General features: G+C 35.6%; 1 protein-coding gene across 1 annotated transcript in view; it reads right to left on the bottom strand.

The window, feature by feature from the left end:
• Tmprss11a (transmembrane serine protease 11A) overlaps positions 1-21,015 on the bottom strand; it is a 44,114-nt gene extending 23,099 nt beyond the window's left edge. The window contains exons 1-3 of the mRNA XM_070012594.1: positions 20,983-21,015; positions 12,452-12,573; positions 10,578-10,696 (exon numbers count right to left, since the gene is read on the bottom strand). Of these exons, the coding sequence (XP_069868695.1) occupies positions 10,578-10,696; positions 12,452-12,573; positions 20,983-20,993 (252 nt within the window). The 5' untranslated portion in view covers positions 20,994-21,015. The remainder of the gene's footprint in view (positions 1-10,577; positions 10,697-12,451; positions 12,574-20,982) is intronic.
• Positions 21,016-22,527: the final 1,512 nt, after the last annotated feature.

The following is a 22,527-nucleotide window of genomic DNA, read 5'->3' as shown; positions in this document are numbered from 1 at the left end:
AGGGCCTCAGGCATGCAAGGCAAAGGCTCTACCACTGAGCCATCTTCCCAGCCCCTCTTCTTAATTTTGTAGGAGGCGTAATTTATTCTTGGCTTCACTCTTCCCTTCTCCTCTTCTGGAATGAAGCTTTGAGAAGTGATGGAGAGAAACAGAGTTTGTTTCTGCTGCTCATGAACTGGCCAACTTTGGAGAATACACTAAATCAAGTAAAGCCTCAGTTTTATAACGTATAAGACAAAGGATATTAATATTTTACTCATAGGGCTAGGAGGATTAAATATATAGAAAGTACTGGGAATGTTTGGGCTGGTAATTGTTGGTCCTCTAGCCTCCATGTTGGCATTGCAGGTCTTAGCCATTTCTGCAGGTCTTTGGTTCTCAGATATAATGAAAATGAAGAAACATTCAGCATTTAAGTGAGAGCCAATAGTACTTAAATTGATGATTGTGGAAGAAAGAATGATTAAAGTAGTATTTAAACACTAAGTCAAAATTGTATTACTTAGTCTGTGCCACTGAGGAAGAAGAAGGAAAGGGGATTGTTTTGTGTCAATATACACAGCTGTGCTTGCCTGCTACAGCATGGTACTGTGGTGAATTTGGTTTAGTCTTCCCAAGTAAACACTTGGTGGCCATCATTCAAGTAGATGAGCCAAATGTTTGTATGTTGGGGGTGAAGGGTGGGGAGGGAAATGTCTGAAGAAAAAGCTAAGGAAATGAACTCTTTTTTAAAAACCACAAAAATAAAAAGGAAAGCTCTTTCAGGGATCAAGAGGCAAGCCATGACTCCTTTAGCAATACCAGGAAGCGGTAGATGCTTCATTTGGAACCATTATAATCCAAAATAATTTTCTCCTCTGACCTTTACAATTCCCTATGGAAAAAAAATATTATTTTGATTCCTGTTTTTACTAAAAAAGAAAACTGTGACTCAAAGATACTATGCGAATTTTCCCCCTGGCTTCATGTAGTTAATGATAAACTGGGACTTAAATCTAGATTTTGTATTTATGGGATCCATATTTGTCCATGCAATAAGATAGTTTCCTTGTTAAATATGATGCACACTTTACTTCAGTTTATTTCCCTTAGAGAACATTCCTATAGGTTTTCAAGTAAATAGTTAACTAACCTAAAGATAATTCAGTTGAATACTTTTAAAGGGACATATTTGGTACTAGTTTTAGATATAAGATCAAAGGAAACACTTAAATATTGATGACTTGTTACTATCACAAATATGCCTTCATCCATAAGGAAATCCTAAATTTGGTGGTTGGGGATTCTATGAAAGAAACCAAGCTATTTTGTAAGGTGTGCTTTTCTGAGAATGACATTGTTCTTGTGACAACTAGTTCTATTACTCAGTACCTGGCAAGGAAGTTCCCAAAGAAAATAAAAGGCAAACTAAAAGGAAGTGGGAAATGTGATGAATTTTAAAAGGAAGGAAAGTCAATAGCAGTTGGATATTTCAGTAACTTTGGTTTGTCATCATCCTTTGAATCAGTTCCACCCATCATTGATTCTTGGTCATTTGGAACTAGGTGAAGGCACTGGATCAGGTTTTGGACTCTGGATGATACACTCTATCTGGCAGTGTGCCCACTGAAAATGGCCAGCCCTAGCCTTAATTCGATCTTTGAATTATTACATTTGTTGGGAAAATAGGAGCTAAAAGAATACCGTAAGTCTAGGTAGAAGAAACTTAGGTGATGCCAATAATACAAAATTTCTTTTTTATTATTCAGATTATAGTACCCTATGTTTAGAAAGTCTCAAGAATCAAGTCAGGAGTGAGGTCCCGGGATCTTCTGGAGCTATGGGCTGCCGGACATTTTGAGAAAAGTAGCGCAGAGTTTGGTAAAAAACACTACCGAATTTATAATGGGAAACCTGAGAAAACATGAGTATAAATGTAATGGCTGAAAGGAGTTTATCCAGAAATGAGCTTTCCAGAAACCTTGAAATTTTGTCTGCCTGAGAGAGTTAAGGCTTGCATCAAAACAACTTTTTTTTTTAGGACAAAATTAAGATCTTCCAATTGCGCCACAGTTTTGGAAGACAGTTCTTCATTTCAAACCTACACACATTTTTCTGTCAGTGTATTATTATTATTATTTATACAACTTGATAGAATTAGTGATTTACAAATCCCTGTAGCCTCTTTCTTCCAGGGGAATTTGTAGAGTTTTATAGTTGGAGTTATTCTTAACATGGAACAAAAGACCCCCTCTTTCTGCTTGATGGTATTGGAACGTTGGAAATTGTGTTAGGATTAAGGTCTCTGGGCAATTGAAGGTTAGTTTGGGGTTTAATGAAAGAGTTAGGGAGAGGTTGACAACTCAAACAAACAGATACGCCCAGACATTCATCTTTCATTCCTTAACTAGCTGTTCTTACATGTCACCACCTTTCGCTGTCAGCTGCTTCTGTTACAGCAATCTCTGTCTTTCCATAGGGATTTCTTTGGTCTCAGACATCAAAATTCAGATGCCTATGCCATGAAGACTGGAAAATGGAATTGGCTATCTCTTGGTTCCAATATGATACCAGATAAGCTTTTAAGAACTCAAGAAACTAAAGGTGTACCATGGAAAAGTTTTAGATATCATTTATTTATATAGATATAATTTATATATAGATATTTATATAGATATAATTTATTTATTTATATAGATATAATTTATATCACATGAAAGCTGGCAAAAGAGGCCCTTTTATTTTAAAGACAACCTTAATCTGAAGTGAGTCTTAATTGAATTTACAGTTCCAATAAGGAATGAATTCAAGATAGACATAGAAAATAGAGTGCAATTGCATTTTAAACTGTGTTCACATCATTGTTAGACTTCTGAGGTTCTTACCATCTGTCCACAGCATGCCTGTTCCATGTTCTTACCCTCGATATTTTGCAAGTATTTTCCTGTGAACTTGACCTTTGGCCTGGAGCACCTTCTTCTTTGCGGCTAGCTTTGCTTTTCTGAATCACAATTATCTGTCTCTCAAGATCTATCTCAGATAATACCTCCGTTGGCATTTCCTTCATCCTCAGACCAATCATTCTTCCTTCCACCTCAGGTTTTTTTTTTTTATCCCTTTTACATCTTCTTCTAGTTCACAAAGTTATTTATGTAAATATGTGATCTCCTTTACTAAAGTGATAAGCATTTTGCATAGACTGATTTATGTTGTCATATTCTGCAGTGATTTTTGTATGATAACTGCAAAATGAGTTGGCTGAATTAGTATATAAATAAAAGGAAGCCGGGCGCTGGTGGCTCACGCCTGTAATCCTAGCTACTCAGGAGGCTGAGATCTGAGGATCGCGGTTCAAAGCCAGCCCGGGCAGGAGAGACCGTGAGACTCCTATCTCCAATAAACCACCAGAAAACCGGAAGTGGCGCTGTAGCTCAAGTGGTAGAGCGCTCGCCTTGAGCTGAAGAGCTGAGGGACAGCGCTCAGGCCCAGAGTTCAAGCCCCACGACCGACAAAAAAAAAAAAAAATAAATAAATAAATAAATAAATAAATAAATAAATAAAAGGAAATTAAAAATTAATTTAGCAGAAAGCCTTGCATTTACTTGTTAACATTATGAAGGTTTTGAATGTACTTTATACATTTGAATGAGATAAGCATTCCTAGAAAAAATACACATGAATTATTTGAAGACATATTTTTTTCTCCTCATGGACACCTTTTGTGTCAGTTGTTTCTTTGTAGAAAACCCCTTTATTATGAGACTATAGACTTTATAAAATCAGGAATAATAATCACTGATTTCTTCCTTAGTACCAAGTACTAAGTCTCTTATATTTCAGGCCAGTTGCTTTCCACGTCAGCATCTAAAGTGAATACTGCTATTATCTGCATTATATGGATGAGGAAGTGACTTGCTCAAGATGACATTTCAGTGAGCCATAGAACCAGAATTTAGCCAAGGCCATCCAGACTCAGAGTCTGTTAATGTTCTCACAGTGCTGACCACAGGCAAATACACAAGCAGCAGTGAGTGGTCCCTAAGTGGACCAGCAACTGAAGGAGTATAATCTTGACAATTTTTACTGCCATACATTATTGTCTTCATTTAACATGTCAGTGTTGTTTGTTTTTCAAATTGAAGGTGTCAGCTGTAAATCTCTCCAGCCTAGCTGGTACATGGTCAGGCTGAGCATTAAGGGATGCTGCCCAAGATTTTGGGGTTCATTAACTTCTGAGAATCAGGTCTCTCTCCCACAGCTTTGAGCCCAGTGCTTCATCTAGAGTTGGACAGAATGCCATCAGAGGTCCGTGGGTATGGGTGGAGTATCATGGAAGTGTGGCTTTCTTGTTGCTCTAAATTAGAAGATAATGAGGTCACTAATGGGGTGTCATTCTGTGATGTTATCAGTCATTTCTTTGATTGCATCAGTGTGACTTCAATATCTCTTTGTGGAATGTCAGAAGGAAACAGATAGACATCAAGGGCCAAGTAATTGCACACAGTCAGTTGCAATACACTAGAAAACAATACCCCAAATTAAAGATTATAAATGATAAAGTATTAATGTTTTACTGTGTCACAGAATATGTCTGCAAATAAACCTAATTTGGATTTATTTAAAAATTGAACGAAGTGGTATCAAAACTAGAATATCTAAAGCAAAAAAAAGGTAGTTATTAGAAGGCTCATGTATTTTGAAATTTTCATAGATAAGTAGATAGATAGATCAATAGAGATTGAGTATCATTTCACTTAGCCTCTGTTGTAATGCCTAATGAGATGCTAAATTTACTGAGTGGTATATGACATTCTAGGTAATGTGGCATAATGAAGTCTGTAAACACAGACTTCACACATTAAATTTTTTCCTATGCTGAGGATTGATTATTTCTATAAATCTAATCAAGTTTTAGATATCTCATACTATTTATTTTCTTAGAAAATTTCTCTCAAAAGATATAGCCATCCATACCTTTTCTCCAACTTTAGACTTTTATGATAAACATATACACAACTATAACCATCTGTATTCTTTCTCTCTGCTATAGTACCTTCTATTGTTGCCTTCCTCAGCCCAAAACTAACACAAATAAATGAATTAACCATGATGAAGATATATTCTAATATATCAGTTAAGAATATATTGTGGCTAGGCACTGGTGGCTCATACCTGTAATCCTAGCTGCTCAGGAATCTGAGATCTAAGGATCATATATTGAAGCCAGCCCAGACAAAAAAGTCCATTAAGACTCTTATCTCTGGGGCTGGGAAGTTGGCTCAGTGGTAGAGCGCTTGCCTTGCATGCCTGAAGCCCTGGGTTCGATTCCTCAGCACCACATAAGCAAAAAGAAAAAAGCCGGAAGTAGCACTGTGGCTCAAGTGGTAGAGCGCTAGCCTTGAGCTGAAGAGCTGAGCGACAGCGCTCAGGCCCAGAGTTCAGGCCCCATGACCGGAAACCCCCCCCCCAAAAAAAGACTCTTATCTCCAATTAAGCACCAAAAAAGCTAGAAGTGGAGCTGTGTCTCAAGTGGTAGAATACAAGCCTTGAGCATAAAAGCTCAGGAACAGTGCTCAGGCCTTGAGTTCAAACCTGGAACTAGCCTACACACAGATAAAAGATTATATTGTAACCATATTTATAATGACACCATAATTAATAATTTATAAGCTTATGGATTTTAAAAAATAAATGAAACAATTGATGTAGGTTTGAATCATTTTATCCTCCTTTTTAGTTGAGTCTCTTCTTGACATGTAGTTGAACAGCATATGTTCGGTGTTACCTAGCTAGCCTCAAAATTCCCATCCATCATCTGTAAGCTATAGACTTTGAACTCAGACTTAGTTCTCTTATCTGTAAAGAGAAGACAACAACACCTTCTTGTAATGTTAACCTGTAGGTTCCATATGAACTTATATAATTAGCTATTTTTCCAGGATACAAGTTAAATACTGATATGTATCTTTTTAAATGTCTAATCTTTAATAAATAAATAAATGCAAGTCTGAAATCTCAAGTAAAAATTCCTTCACAAGCTGAGAGTGGAGGTCTATACCTGTAATCCTTGCCTTTGGGAAATTGAGGCAGGAAGATAAAGAATTCAAGTCCATGGGAGTTGTTTGGAGGTTCTAGCAGGGGAGTGCAGCTACTATGTCTAGTATAATCTTATCAGATGAACAGAAAAGCTCAAAAGCTATGTATATATGACCATATAAGATGATGCTAAGTGAAATGAATCCCAAAATATGGACATAAGAGGTTTTTCTTTGTTGTTGTTTTTTTTAATGTACTATGCGATTTTCTTTTGTTTCTTTTGTATGTTTTCCCCCTATGGTACATCCCCTGTTGTTGCTGTATTTGATTTTGGTGCCCTGCATCTTGTATATACATTTATATAATTTGGGGAGGAGAAGGGGAATAACAAAATGCTGAAATAAGGACACAGAATGACCCAATCATTCCCACAATCATACCCACAAGACACTATGTTGAAAATGAACTTTACAACTTTGGGAGGGGAGAGGAGGAGTGGGGGAAGTGGGAAAGGGAAGGGATAGTAGGAGAAAAACAAAGGAGGGAGGTAACAATGCTCAACAAGAAATATACTCATTACCTTACTCATGTAACTGTAACCCCTCTGTACTGCATCTTTACAATGAATTTTTAAAAAAAGAATTCAAGGCTAACTTAGATTACACAGTAAATTCAAAGCCAATCTGAGTTGTAGTAAGAATTTATCTTAAAAATGCTAAGTGCTGGGGAGGTATTTCAGTGGTGGAACATTTGTCCTCATGCAGCAGATTCTGGGTTCAATGCCTAGCACCACCCTTTCCCCATGGGACTTAGTCACTGTTTGTCCCAAGTGTTGCTATTTTTAATGTTCATGGTGGCTTCTGTCTCCGATTCTTTCAAATCTTAACTGTATCATTTAATAGGTATGTGACCTTGAGAAAATTAACCTTTCTGCACCTAGATTTGAAAATTATAGTAACTTTACCTCCCTTACAAGGTTGCTATTCAAGATAAGGTGAAAATAATACATATAAGATGCTCAGTATGGTACCTAACATTCAAAAGGTTAATTTTTACTATCACCATGGTACTATAAGGTCAGAAGTTTCACATAGGTAGTGATGCTATGATCTTAAGAGCTTTTCCTCTTTCTGAAATATACTAAGTGAGGCATTCCTTTCAGTAAGTAGTAACTTTACTCAAACTCAAAAACTCTGAGTGACAACAAAAGTGATGTCCTTATTTGGGAGTATTGCTGATTATGGACTGCATCCAGCTTCCAATAGTTCTGTTTATGATTTGTGTGACTTTTACAAGATGTGAAAGTTAGATATATTCAGTAGAAACTGTGCTTTATAGAAACTTTCTACTCTCAGTAGAACTTGTACTTTGAATTTTAGATTCTGATCATTTTCTGGACTAAAAATAGGTACCAAAGCTGGGCAGTAATATGCTACAGTTTTAGCCTTTTGTGAATATAGATATTTAATGAATTATATGCACCATTGAATACTTTATTATTAAACAAGTTTTCTGCTAGATGATTTTAATCAACGATTCACTTTAATGTGTTTTGGGCATAGTTAAAGCAGGCTAGACTAACCTATTGATGTTTAGTAATGTAAGTGTATGGGAAACATTGTTTTTGTTTATGATATTTTCAAGTATGATGAATTTATCAAGAGGTGGTCTGATCTTAAGTTGAAGAGCTGGTATCTGGTCACTGGAGTCATCTCTAAAGAATGATATGAGAGAAGGGCTATGTCTGTCCCATTATTTCAGGGAATTAGACTGAGTTTTAGTAGAATTTGAGCATGAACTCATTTTACTTTTCCAGCTCCATTCAAATTCAAATCAGGAAATCCTAAGTTATGAAGACAAACAGGAACTACAACTTGCCTTTCTGAGAAATCTAATTAGTACCCATATAGGAGAGAGAGAAGAATCTGATGTTATTCATTAGGATTTAGCAACAATAGGCAGGAGTGGCTCAGGATGAGGCACCCACTCTTCCTGTAATTTCTCTAAAACAAACTTGATGGGGAAGGGGTGGATGGCAGAGGAAAGAATACCTGTCTCATTTAAACAGGTATAAAATAATACAAAGCTCTTCTTTTGAGAGTCCTTATTGATCTTCCTTTCCTGTGAAATTCTCTATATTATTGCCCTCAAGATCCAATTTAATCCATAATTATATCATGCCATGTTGTTCAACTTCACATGTATTACTCATATCTCTTCAAAGAAATTGGTAACAATTTGAGAAGACAGATCATATTTCCTTTTCTGTAAGATCCAGGTGCCAAGAAATACAGAGAGCTCAATAACCATGCCATATATATTGAGGAAAGCTTTGACTGGTTATCTGGTTTTATTTGAAAGCTGCCTCATTATATAGTGTCTAGAAATTTAGTTCTTACTTAATAGCACTTTTCAGAAGTGTTCTTGAGATGCTTTAGAGACAGCATAAAGGTCTATGAATGTAATATCAGAAAATATGGTAAAATACTTTATGACTTAGGAGGGAATAAGTTTCCTCCAAAGTAGTTATAAAGCAAAGAAAACTGATGAATCTGATTACTTCCAAGTTATAGACCTTTGTTTCAGTAGTCAATATTAACAAAACACAGAATGTATAAGTAGAATATCTACAATTAATATACTATTAGTATCTAGGAAAAAGTAAGAAACTCCTGCAAAGATATATGAATAAACAAAAAACGGAGGCAAAAAACATGTACAAGTACTTTACAGAAATGAAAACCCAATAAGCTAATCTGTATAGGGAATGATATACAAATTCATTATTACTTTAAAAATGCAAATTAAGTCATAAATAAGACGCTATTTTATGCTTATTAGGCTGTCAAATGATACCAGGAAAAGAAAAATAAAGTCACATAATTCTAGATGTTGTGAAATGAGTTTTATCCAAATCCATATCTTGACATCCTAACCCACAGTGATGGCCTAAGGAAATGAGGTTTGGGAAGCCATAATTTGTCCATGAAGATAGGCCATCTTGAAAGAGAAAAGGGTCTTCTTACATTTTACTACATATGAGAACCCAAGAAATAATTGGTTTTCTAGGAATCAAAAAGCAAGCCCTCACCTGACACCAAACCTACTGGTTAGTTGAACTTAGACTCCTAAAGCTTTCCACTTGAAATACATGTTGGCTGTTTAATTCATCCAATGTATAGTACTTTGGTTATAGCAGTTAGAACCAATGAACACTTACATACCATAGATGGACATGCACCTTGATTCAGCCACCATGAAGTGCTGTCCTGTACCAATTAGTTAAATGAAATACTTGCAAACGGCATAGTAATTTTACTCCCAGAAATGTTTGCATGACCCAAAGGGAATACATAGGAATCTGTTTATGGCAGCAGTTCTTGGGGTTGTAGGCAAGTACTCAGGGAACACATGGCAGGCATAAAGTATGAATTGTCATATAGTAGCTAATAGCAATCAATTAGATGTACATTCAGCAACATGAAAAGTTGAGACAAAATTTACTTCTAATATAAAAGATAAGTTTGAAACTTGGGCACATAAAACAAAAATGCAATTTTACACTAGTGAATACAAACAAATCACTCATGAATCACAGAAAGCAATTAGTATGGGCTTGTGGGAATAAAGGATATTAAGCAAGAGATGATGATTGACAACCAGAAAGGGGCTTTGCATATTACACTGATGAGAATGTGTCATTATTTCACTCAGTCTTTGTCCCTGAGAGGCCTGTCGGCATTTTTACTGGTTAATTAGAGATGGAGATTTGAAGACTTTTCTGCCAGGGTTGCTTTCAAATCACCTTCTTCCAGGTCTTGGCTTCCTGGGTAGCTAGGATTGTAGACGTAAGCTACTAGCTTCCATCTAGGCCTGCATATTTTTGTCTTTAATAATACATTGGTGAAGTAAATTGAATATATTTGGTTGTCCTTATTTTCTCATCTTTTTATAAAATATTGTAAAGCCCAGCATTGGTGGCATCTAGCTACTTAGGAGACTGAGATATCAGGATCATGGTTCTTAGACAACCCATCAATTAACTACCAAAAAAGGTGGAAGTGGAGTGTGGCTCAAGTGTATGTAGAGTGCTAACCTTGAGAAGAAAAGCTTAGGGAGTCAGTGCTCAGCCCCTGAGTTCAAGTCCCAGGACTGGCACACACACACACACAAATACTCTAAATCTTAAAATGAGGTCTTGAAAAAAGGGTACAAAATTATAAATAACTAGCTCTGATACAGTTATACTTTTACTAGGAAAGTATTGTGGTGAAGTTGGGAAAACAATTGTCTCAGTATTATCATCTTTAAATGAAGTGGTTGAGTAGGGACAATGGTTTCTCAGAATTACCCACATGTTGGATAGGAGGATTTCTTTACTCCTCTCTCAACCTTCTCATTCATCAGATACTGATGGATGAGATATGGGTGGACTAGGAAATCTGCCAGCTGATTCTGATGGAGATGGTCTGAAACTCTTACGTTTCAAAATAAAGGAAACTATCTACAAAATTCTCATCATGTGTGCTATTTTACAAGAACAAGAGTTTTTATCAACTTACCAAGTTTTCATTCATCTCTTGCAATTCCTTAAGTTGATATGAACTCTTTTTCTCAGTATGACTATTGTCTTGGGGATGTGAAACTTCAACGATGCCATGGTCGTATTCCATTCTCTGACCTGCAAAGAAAAAAGAAAGTAGGAAATTAAATGATTCAGGAAAATATTTTAGGACAAAGATTTAATTCTAATACAGCTATTATGAAGTCTTAAATATGTCTTTGAGCTTCTTTGAAATTGAGTTTCATAAGTATTAGTTTGCTGTTAGATGTTAATAATAAATCGTAGCTGGCATTTGTTGAATGTGCACTGTGTTTCCAGTACTGTTCTGTGTGGTTAACATGTATTATCTGATCACACTCACTTTCTAGGATGCACATCCCCTTTATTTTACAGAGGAGGAAAATAAGACACAGTGGCATAAGTAATTAGCTTTGTGTTATATCATTACAATTAGTAGGTGACTTATCCAAAGTTTGTGTTCTACAATCTGGCTCTAGAGCTTAAATATTCATTATGACATTGCTCCTTGCCACATATAGTCTACTGATTGATAATAGAGGTAAATGGGTATTTTTATGAATTTTTACTTGCAGTGAGATACTTAGAAACAGACAAACAGCTATAAGAAGGCTAGGGGAAACACTAACTGAGACTGTAGGTAAGAAAAGTACGTAATAAGTCAATCAGATCTTTGCAATAAAAAGTAATGGGTCTCCTGACAATGGACTGAGAAAGGAAAGACTGAAGGGTAATGACTCCAAACGGACTATCTCTGAACCCGTGGATTTTGACTTATTTACTATAGTCCATACTGGTATCAAACTTTGTTTTCATAGTTAAGAGGGTTTTGTGCAATCAAATGAATTAACTCGAGTATCATTTGCCATTGGCATAAACTACAATTGGGGTTTTCACATGAAGACTGGATTATGGACTTAAATCCTCTTAGTTTCCTATTAAAGGCATATTCCCTCATCAAGTCTGAGGAAGGTGACAACAGATATGACCACAATTGAACTCATCATTTTAACCACCCACAGAAGGTGAGAATGACAAAAGGATTCATCAAAAAGAAAATGATTTATACTTTGCATTGAGAGGAAAGCGAGAGTTGGAGGTGTAGTTCAGGTGGTAGAGCATTAGTCAATGAGCAAAAACATCAGGTATTGTGTTCAAGTCCTGACCAAAAAATGTAATAAGAGAGAGGAGAGTTCAAAAATGCATTGTTTATGATATTTTAAATATACTAGGCAAAAAATACAATTCTTGAATACTATTTGGGGAAGAGGGCACTTTTCTCTAAAAAGTGATGTTTTCATGGTTTAGCTATCATTATTTTGTTTTATATGTGTTTTTATTTGTCCTAGAAAAGCTGGTAGGCAGAAAATGATGGTCATGAGTAAAAGAGACAAAAGGAAATTACATTTAAAAATAAGTGGGTTAACACAGCTTGTTATTTAAATATGTAATGAATGATGAAAATTGTTTAGCATGTTTAGTCTAGTACAATGACTCTTTTAAAATATTTTATGTAGAATACTGGACTGCAAGCTCTGTGAAATCAGAAACCTTCCCTACTTTGCTTAATGGTGTACCCTGGGAACCCAGAAAAGTATTTGCCTGTGATAAACATATTAACTATTTGCTAAGGAAATGATCAGATACATTTAAAAATATTCTAAACGTACCATTTACAGATGCAAGCATAAATTTCCTTCACTTGTCTGCAAATAAAAGTGAAATTCTTGAGGGAAGAGGTGACACTGTTCACAAAGAAATGTCCTCATTACCAGACTTATGAAACTATAACCCCTCTGAACATCACCTTTATAGTAACAGATTTTTAAAAGTGAAATCTGTGGTTTTACCTACCAGAGCCTAGGAAGGGAGCCAGAACAACGACAGTGAGGACCATCAGTATCAGTGTCAACACAATGAGAAGGACAACCAGCCATGGCTTCAGAGCTCTGCTCTTTGGGCCAAATCCTGATACTCTGCAACAAGATAAAGGCCCCGCATTACTCCCACAAGGTCAAGGAAACTAGTTCAGATTTCCTTGGATAAATTCAAGTCTCCTTGGATTATGCAGGTTTCCTTGGATAAATTCAATGGAAGACATCTGTCTTCCATTTTGGTTAAGATCAATCTGAGGGGAGAAACTGGGAGAAAATCAGGGAAGAGGTGACACTGTTCAGGTGGCTCAGTGGTAGAGTGCTTGCCTTGCATGCATGAGTTCCTGAGTTCAATTCCTCAGCACCACAGAAGCAGAAAAAGTTGGAAGTGGTGCTGTGGCTTAAGTAGTAGGGAGCTAGCCTTGACCTGAAGAGCTAAGCGTTAGCACCTAGACCCAGAGTTCAAGCCCCATGACTGAAAAAAAGAAAAAAGAAAAGAAATATACTCATTATCTGACATATGTAACTGTAACACCTCTGTACATAACCTTTACAATAAGATTAAAATACATTTTTTTAAAAAAGATCATTGTGGCTTGAGAGAAAGTGTAAAAACAAAATCAGAATCTAAAAACTCTAATGTCATTCTTGGTTCCCATGTCTAAAGGCATTTTAAAGCTCCACTTGTGTCTAGGCTTGAACACTTGTAATGGAGTCAAAGTAGCATATGTGGTAAAATAAATAACCATTCCTCCTTTTTCTGATGATTTGTTTTCCTTTTATCTACACACTATTTTATTTATTTATTTATTTATTTATTGTTGGTTGTGGGGCCTGAACTCTGGGTTTGGGTGCTGTCCCTCAGCTTTTCAACTCAAGGCTAGCACTCTACCACTTAAGCCACAGTGTCACTTCTGGCTTTTTCTGCTTATGTGGTGCTGAGGAATCGAACCCAGGGCCTTATGCATGCAAGGAAAGCATTCTACCACTTCGATACCTTCCAAGCCCCATTTATTTTGTTTTTAACTCTTTATTCTGTAAGTTTTCAGACACAGAAAAATTATAATGGTATAAATAAACATACATGTTTGTCACAGAATTTTTAAAATCTATTTTGTTAAAATTATTGCTGTATTTAGTTTATGCAATAAGATACTTCATGAGATTTCACCAAATCATTATTACAATTAAGAGATTTCTGGAAGGGGAAACAAAGAGGAGGCAACAATGCTTGATAAAAAATGTACTTGTTATCTTGCCATGTAATTGTAACCCCTCTGTATGGTATTCTCACAATTAAAAAAAAGAGATTTCTAACATTATTAGTATTTCTAAACATTGAAGTGTCTCCTATATCTTTCAGTACCAATCAATCTTCAAATTTTCTTTATTATCCTCATTATATTTACAATTGCTTTATGCAAACATAAGTAAATGTTATATTAGACAGCTATTTTAGATAAACAAGGACAGACAGGATATGTATTATGTTTGGCTGACAGGTCCTTTATGCCTGTTTCAGTCTAAAACATTCCTTAAGTTTTAATGACACTGCCCTGTTGAAGAATCAAGGTCTTTAGGATCTTCTCATATTCTGGATTTGCATGATTCATTCTTTCTTCTTTCTTTTTTTTTATTAATAAGTTTTTATTGTGAAAATACCATACAGAGAGGTTACAATTACATGAGCAAGGTAATGAATACATTTCTTATCAAGCATTGTTGCCTCCTCCATTGTTTCCCCTTCCCATCCCTTCCCATCTCCCCCCCCCTTCCTGCCCCCACCCCCGGGCCAAAGTTGTAAAGTTTGTTTTTCAACATAAGGACTTGTACATCTCATTGTTGCAGTGGGTCCACCTGTGTCCTTCCCCTCCACAAATTATACCAACATCAAATACAGTGAAAGCAGGGGTTATAGCATGGGGGAGGGACATACAAAGCAAGAAAGAAATCATCTTATAAATATGTTAGAAACAATAGCAAGAAACAAAAAACCACTTGATTCCTTATCTTGGGGTTCATGTCACCTAATATCTCCTTATCTGACCTTTTTTGCTTGACTCATACATATACTAGTTATTGCAAATAAGGGAAACCATAGGACCTATGTTTCTTTGGGCCTGGCTTATTAAGGAGGATGATGGCGGAGAAACTGGAGGCTAAACAAGCTCTCGAGGGATTCGGAGGAAACTCTTTATTTTTGTAAGCTAGAACATAGCTCTAAAGCCTTTAATAGATGTTTTTTGGTTAAATGCATCTGGCAAGAATAGATCTAATGTAGTACTGTGTACTTTACATTGCATTTCATAAGGAATGGAGGACTTTTCCCACATTTTGTAGAAAGAGTGGCTGCTTTTCTTCTAGTGGCTTTTGATCAACAACTGTGTTCTTACATTGCATTACTTGTTTGAATAAGTGTTCACCTACATACAGGTAACTGGTACTCCTTAAAGGACTACACTAGTCTTTTTCATCTTTTATTAAAACAGAGCTCTAGTGCTCTGTCTCTGCAACTTGCAATGATACTGATTTTTTTTTTTACTTTATGAGCTCAATCATTTTATATCTGTATATAAATAAAATTCTTTGGGAATAAAAGATTTTCCTATTTCTTTCACAGGATGTATGACAATGCTTTGTGCTAAGTAAACTTTTAATAAATATTGGTTGAATTATAAGAAAATTTTCTTTTGAATGTAAGAAACCTTTACATATACATGTTAAAAAATAAAAAAAATTGTTTCAGTATTTAGGAAAATGGTAGTTTGGGCCTAAGTACCACCATTTGTCCAATAGATACAGTGGAACTTTCTTAAGTTAAATTTAGTTAAATTTCTTAATTAAATATACTGATGATGTGAGCACTGCTTCATTAAAGAGGGACTCAGTGGTAGAAATGCAGCATTCACTTATTCAAGGACCAGAACACTGCTGTAACAACAAACACATGCTGCATGGGATGAGATAATAGTTCACCACTTAAGTGGCTGGAAGCCTCAATATAGAAATGAGAGAAATCCAAGAGACTATTTAGCATAATTTAGTGGCTTTCTAAGGTTCAGAGAGAGTAAATAATTTCTCTGATACACTAGAACTTGTCTTCTCAAACACAGGTCTTCTAATGGCTAGGATACTTCTATTCTTCGTTAGACTGCCTGTTCATTAGTTGCATTTGAATTCTTGAATATATGCATCACTTATGTCCCTATTCACCCACTCATATATTCTCTACCTGTGGGGTCCCTTCATTTGTGACTCCAGGTCATTAGAAATAAAAGAGGAGCCAAAAAAAAAAAACAAACTAGAACTCAAGAAACGTTATTAGCTTTCAAATCCATCTCTCCATGATAATACAGTTCTTTTGACTAGAATGAATGGAGAGTGTGGGTTATGGAAAAATCACACCCTCATCACCCAGTTGGATAACTCATATGGCTACTGGTTGAACCATGGAATCAGGAGCGGAAGAGTGGTTCAACCACCATTGAAAAATAGTTGCTACTTCAAATTCCATAGGAACTGTGAACATCTGGGTGAAATAGCAACAAATAAAGTGAAATGTTGTCATTTAGACTGTTTATTCTTTTGAGAAAATCTTTGAGCTAAAAATCTATCATGTATAGCATAAAAATCAGAAAAGCAACAACGTCCAGAGTTTAGAGCTGCAGCTACTTATGAACAACCTTTCAATTTACTACCAGATTTTATGGTTATAAACAAGCAAGATATGAATACATGTATCTATCATTACCTTTCTATTCTGAAGAGGTTATGCTAGTTATTTTTGTATTGTCACTTCTGGCGGCTACTCTAAGGATTATGGGTCAAAGCCAGCTAGGGCAGGAAAGTCTGTAACACTCTTATCTCAAATTAATTATCAAAAAAACAGAAGTGGAGCTCTGGCTGTAGTGGTATAGCACTAGCCTTGAGCACACACACACACACACACACACACACACACATACATATATTAGAGTCTTTTTAAAAAACTTCTAGTCTATAGCAGAGATGGACCATTTTGTTCAGCCATTCTTTTTTGCTACTTTATTTTGTATCAAACAAATACAAATGTACTCATCTTCTATTGCTGTGTAACTAAGTATCACAATACTCAATCATTAGTCCATACTTTTGTATGTGCCATATTTGGGCCCTCTGCTTAAGATTTCACAGGGCTGAACTCAAGGAATTGGTTAGACTTGCTTTCCTCATCTGAGATTTGGGAGTCTCTTCCAAGTTCACTCAAGAACTCACTTCCCTAGAGAGCAGAAGTCCCTGTTCTCTTGAATTCTTAGTCATAAATACTATCTCTTCCTTGCCAGTGGCCTCTCTGTCTTAAAGGACAGCAATAGAATGTGTCTTTCATTAAATCACTCCTTAACAAATTTCTGTGTAAAGCCCCATCCTTCTAAGCCATCTACTGATTCATTTAGGCCCCAAATTTAACCTCCTCCTCTTGAAGAAGAGAGAGAGCTTAATTACACCTTCACAAACATTTGACAACAGCATCTACATTAACATCCTATTCAATAACTGAAGAAAGTGTATGTATCCCAGAGGGTGAGGATCTTGGGGACCACCCACGTGCAAATGAACAAGATTTGTAACCTTAAAAGAAAGCATATGAGTTAAATGGTTAATTTTTGTTGGGGTGGTAGTTAGGAACTATTCCCTAAAAAGTCAATTCTATGCCAGGTATAGATTTTACTCAAGTAACAATTGCAAGAATTCAAAGTGAACTTGTGGAAATTTAAATAAGAAGAGAGCTGAAGGTAATCCCCAGTTATTAACTGATCGGTACTCTGTATGCTTCTAAAGAACAAGTAGGTGCAGATGATCCTTATTTTGAATAACATGACTATCTCCATAAGCTCCAATTTATCATACCCACTAAACTTTCATTAAACTTCATTATTTAGGTTGTAGAAGGGTGTATTCATGACATTATTTCTAAAATACTTTAAAAGGACATGGTGATAATGAGTGATTGTGTGACTTTGCTTTTTGCAGTCTTACTGGTTAAAAGCTACATACTTGAGGAAAATAGAGTGACAAACAAGAATCATTAATGATCAGAGTTGGAATATAAAATTCCTTAGTGATTTTCAGTTCCTTCCTTCCTACCTACCTCTTTTTTTCTTGTTAGCAGTAAGTTTAAACTCAATTCCTTGAGCCTGCTAGGCAGATGCTCTACCACATGAGCCAGATATTCCCACCCTTTTGCCATTTTTTGAATAAGATCTTGCTTTTTGCCTAGACCTAAAATCTCCTGTCTATGCTTTCCCACTGTGGCTTGGATCACACGCATAAGCCTCCATGACTAGTTTTTTATTGGCTAAGATAGGGTCTCATTCACTTTTTTTTTCCCAAGCTGGTCTTGCATCATAATCCCAAGTTATTTTTCAGACTCCCAAGTTGCTATGTTTATGGCATGGGCACCTCAGTGATTTTCATGTACCTGAGATCGCAGATGGCTTTATTCCATAAAAGTCACTTTATTCCCTAAAAGTCAGTCATTGCATTGTTCCATCTTCAACTACTTTCCCTTCACCACTTTATCTGCAAGCTCCAAACTCATTTTTTCAAAATCATTTTTATGCTTTTATGAGTATGCATTGTCATTTACAGAAATTCAGACCTATTATTATAGAATTGACTATTTACAAATCAGTTAACCCCACAAGCCTTTGTAAAAACTGTTTTTTGAAGTTCAAAACACATTATCTGATATAAAAATGAATTGTTGTACAGTTTCCCAGGCCAATCCACAAATCTATGTACTTTCTAATATAACAAAGGTGCTGAAGTATCCCAGAAAGCCAATGCATATAGAAAGCCTTGTTATTCAGACAGCTATTGTTAGGATTGTGATCTGAGATGAGGAAATAATTAATTACACTCCTTCTCAACCAACAAGCCAGGTATAGTAGTTCATGCAAAATTCCTAACTACATAGGAAAAATCTATAGGACAATCCCAGTCTGAGTCCATCCCTGAGCAAAACCCTTATCTGAAAAACCAGTAAAAGCTAACAAGGGCTGGATATGGAGGTTTATTTTGCTATTTCTATTTTAATTCTTATTATGTAACTTTAAAATATATTAGGGGTTTAAAATATATATTGGGTTTAACAGATTTGTAAATTAAAGGACAAATTGCCCCCAAATTAAAATGTATAGAGTGAGTGCTCAGCAAATGAGTTGCCTAGTCCTAGACAAGTCAAGAGGAGAAATAATGTTGCTTGTCTTAACCATTATTTAAAGTAAAGAGCTATAGAAAGAGAAAGATGTTGCTTTTCTGAGACTAGTTTTTTAATTATATCAGGTTAAGAATTCATTTAGGATTTTATCTTTTATAAGAAAGATAACCAAGATTTTAAAGTGAGTGAATCTTCCAATTAAGCAGTTTAAAAGGTAGACATTGAGAAATTTCTAAATACAAATGCAAATGGAGTCACACATTCTTTACACTAAAACCAACCTGAACTCTAGAGAAAAAGGTCATAGACAGGTGCCGGTGGCTCACGCCTGTAATCCTAGTTACACAGGAGGCTGAGATCTGAGGATCACAGTTCAAAGCCAGCCTGGGCAGGAAAGTCCAGGAGACCCTTATCTCCAATAAACCACTAGAAAACCAGAAGTGGCGCAGTGGTTCAAGTGGTAGAGCACTAGCCTTGAGCTGAAGAGCTGAGGGACAGTGCCCAGGCCCAGAGTTCAAGCCCCACAACCGACAAAATAAATAAATAAATAAAGGTCATAAAATCCACAAAGAATAGACCCAAAGTTCAAGATTTCAAAGACAACATGAATATGAATCAAATATAAACTAAACTTTGCTAAACTTTCCCTATTGTGTTTCTTGGTCAGCATAACTGACCATAATCTCTTCCCGAATGAGTGGAGATGAGACATAGGATGTGATACTGATTATCAGACATCACTTTTCCTTAATCCTTACACCTGCTTGCTGGCCTGACTTGCCATTTCCTGAAACCTCTCCAGATTCGCAATTGGTATACTGTGAATTAGGCTTAAAGAAGCTACGACCATTCAATATTCCTATGGCCTGCTTACTGAGTTATCCTGTGTTAGAGTTGTACAGAACAATGGTATTTGCCCCCAGTGTTATTCCAGTAAATTATTTCTCCTGAACTTTGAACATTCCTATAGATTAATAAATGTATCAAATTATGACTGATATTTTAAAAATGATAATGTAGAGAATGTGAAATATGAGAAACCATAACATCATGATTTCCATGAAAAAGATATGAATATTCAAATTTAAGTTTTAACAAATTAGCACAACACTAAGGTAATATATTTACACTTATTTGTTCATTCATTTGTTCACTTAATATATATGGAGTGCTGACCACGTAGGAAGCAGTGAAGACCCATTCTTAGAGCCTGGTAGGTCCTTTGATGATTACTGGGCTCTGTCTAAAAGACTGAACATAAATGTATATTTTATAAGTGGAAGGTCAGCCCAGAGAAATTCTTTCATTAGCAACTAAATTAGTGACTAACCATATCAAATTCTCATTCTGAAATCCCCTGAGTGGTAAGCTTGCTACTTAGAGAGGCAATAAGTAGTAAAGTTAGTAAGCTCTGTCAAAACATTGAACATTGAACAAAAACATTGTCAAGAACATTGAGTTGAGAAGGTAATGAATTTCAGCTTTCATTCTGACATTTGACAGCCCTGAAGATGGCCCAAGAATTTTGTAACTGCCTTTTAGATTCTTATTTTACAAAGCACACAAGCTGCCTTGGCTCCTAAAAGAAATAACATAAATTATAAAAAACATCTTGAAAATGGTATAAATCTCAACAAGGAAATATTTGTATCATTACAGATGATTAAAATCACCATCTTACTTGCATAAAGTTATGACAAAGAATATTACTTTTGGGGAAAAACCCAAACAATTCATATATTCCTTTTTCTTTGACATTTAATATGAGAAAGTTGAGAGTATTGTCCCCAATTTTGATTTCCCATTCCCTCATTCTTCCCATAGGAAGTTTGTTTGTTTTTTTTCTCTAGAGGAGGCAGGTCTCTGGAGCTACTGCTGTTCCATCTACACTAATCCATAAGGACGGGCTACAAAGTACAAGGAAAAAACAGCTGAAGAATAAGTCTTATAGAAACTAACGTTTGTTAAATTGCTGAACAGAGGCTCATCTTAAAACAAATGAACACTTCCCTCCCAATTTAGGATCAATCAGAATACAATTAAAAATTGCTTCTCTTAAAATCCCAACTATTATCTTTTGAACTCAGCAACATAAAATAGTGCTGGCAATGATTTTCATATAAAACATTGATTTAGAAAAAAAAAAACACCACAGATATTACTGAGTTTAGTTTGCTAACTAGAAATCTCTCAAGCTTCGATGCAATTTGAATCCATTAGGGAGAGTTCCTCTGCCAACCATGGGAAATCCAGCCACTGACAGATCATACAGTAAAGTAAAGGATCCATTTACAAAACAAAACTGAACTTACCGATACATCATTGACAGGAAGAAAAGGAACTGGTAGGTCTGTACCCACTGACTTGACTTTCTAATCAACTCTTTGTCATCTCTAAGTATATTGGAGATCTACTACTGGAACAACTAAGGAACAAATTATGAGTTGTTGAAATGAAACTAGTTCAACAAGTCTGAACAGAGAAGCCTCAGCCTATAGAAAAGCTTGAAGAAAACAGCCAGAGAAAACATAGTCCCAACAAAAGAGAGAGAGGGAGGGAGGGAGGGAAGAAGAGAGAGAGAGAGAGAGAGAGAGAGAGAGAGAGAGAGAGAGAGAGAGAGAGAGAGAGAGAGAGAGAGAGAGAGAGAGATTGACTACATTTGTAAAAGAAGAATAAACTGCAAGAATTTGGATGAGAAATATTTTAGGAATGCAGTGGGATTAAGAATTTTTAAGGTAGATTACTGGTAGGCATACAAATATCTTAAAGCAAACCACATAAAAGCTCTCAGTGAAAACAATCAGATATTCCTAAAACCCATATTCCCAATGTAACTCAAGAAATAATGCTTAAGTTTTTGTTGAGCAAAAGGCATTTTTATGTTTCATAGGGCTATAGTGACATAAAATGACCTTTAAAATACCTACTCCTGAGAGGACAAAAATCTAATACAAATAATATAGTACAAATACATAGTACACATTTATCAGAACAAGAAAACTGAACAATAATGCACACATGTGCATAGTGAATATTAAAATCTTAGAAATGAGACTGAAATCCTGTTCAACTATGTCCTTATCTTCGTTCCTTTCCTACTCAGAAGCCACTGTTGCTATGAATGAACATCTCTTTATAGAACACTCTAAGCATTAACATGTATATACATACATATCCAAAGAAAAATGACCTTTGGGTATTTTAAATTTATCAATGTGGTTTTTGTTCATTTAATGTTTTTGAAGAACTTTCTATTGCTAACAGCTGCTGACCTACTAAGCTATTTAATGTTTAGTTAATCAAGTTATTTAATGCAAACAAATGTTACTTTGTAAAGGGAAACTAACTCTAAATGAAAGCTTGCTTTGACATTTAGGGAAGAAGGGACAGCTGAAATAATCTGACAGAATAGCACTTGAAGTACAGATATTCTCCAGTGTCAAAATGCTGGGGTTCAAATCTTGACAGTTTTCATGTCTGTAAAATATGAATTATACTAATAATTACTTTTATAAGGTACTGGTGGACTGTAAATAAGGATATGTACATGTACATACACATGTATATGCACATATATGTATATACATACATAAATATGTGTGCTTATTTGTAGGTGCTTAATTTATAAATGTTTTATAAGTACTTAAGCTGTATATGCACATATATGTATATACATATATAAACATGTGTGCTTATATGTAGGTGCTTAATTTATAAATGCTTTATAAGTACTTAAGCATGTATTTGCTTAGTTATAAGTACTTCATATATCTGTATAAAATACCTAGCACCTCTTCCAATGGGCACAGCATAAAACATTGACTAGTACTATTAGGATTAGTTTACTTGCTTATGTG

Source organism: Dipodomys merriami, unplaced genomic scaffold, assembly GCF_024711535.1.
Source record: "Dipodomys merriami isolate MVZ:Mamm:240054 unplaced genomic scaffold, mDipMer1.0.p SCAF_9, whole genome shotgun sequence".
NCBI lineage: Eukaryota > Metazoa > Chordata > Mammalia > Rodentia > Heteromyidae > Dipodomys > Dipodomys merriami.
Note: the sequence above shows the minus strand (reverse complement) of the source record. Positions and strands in the feature narration are given on the sequence as shown.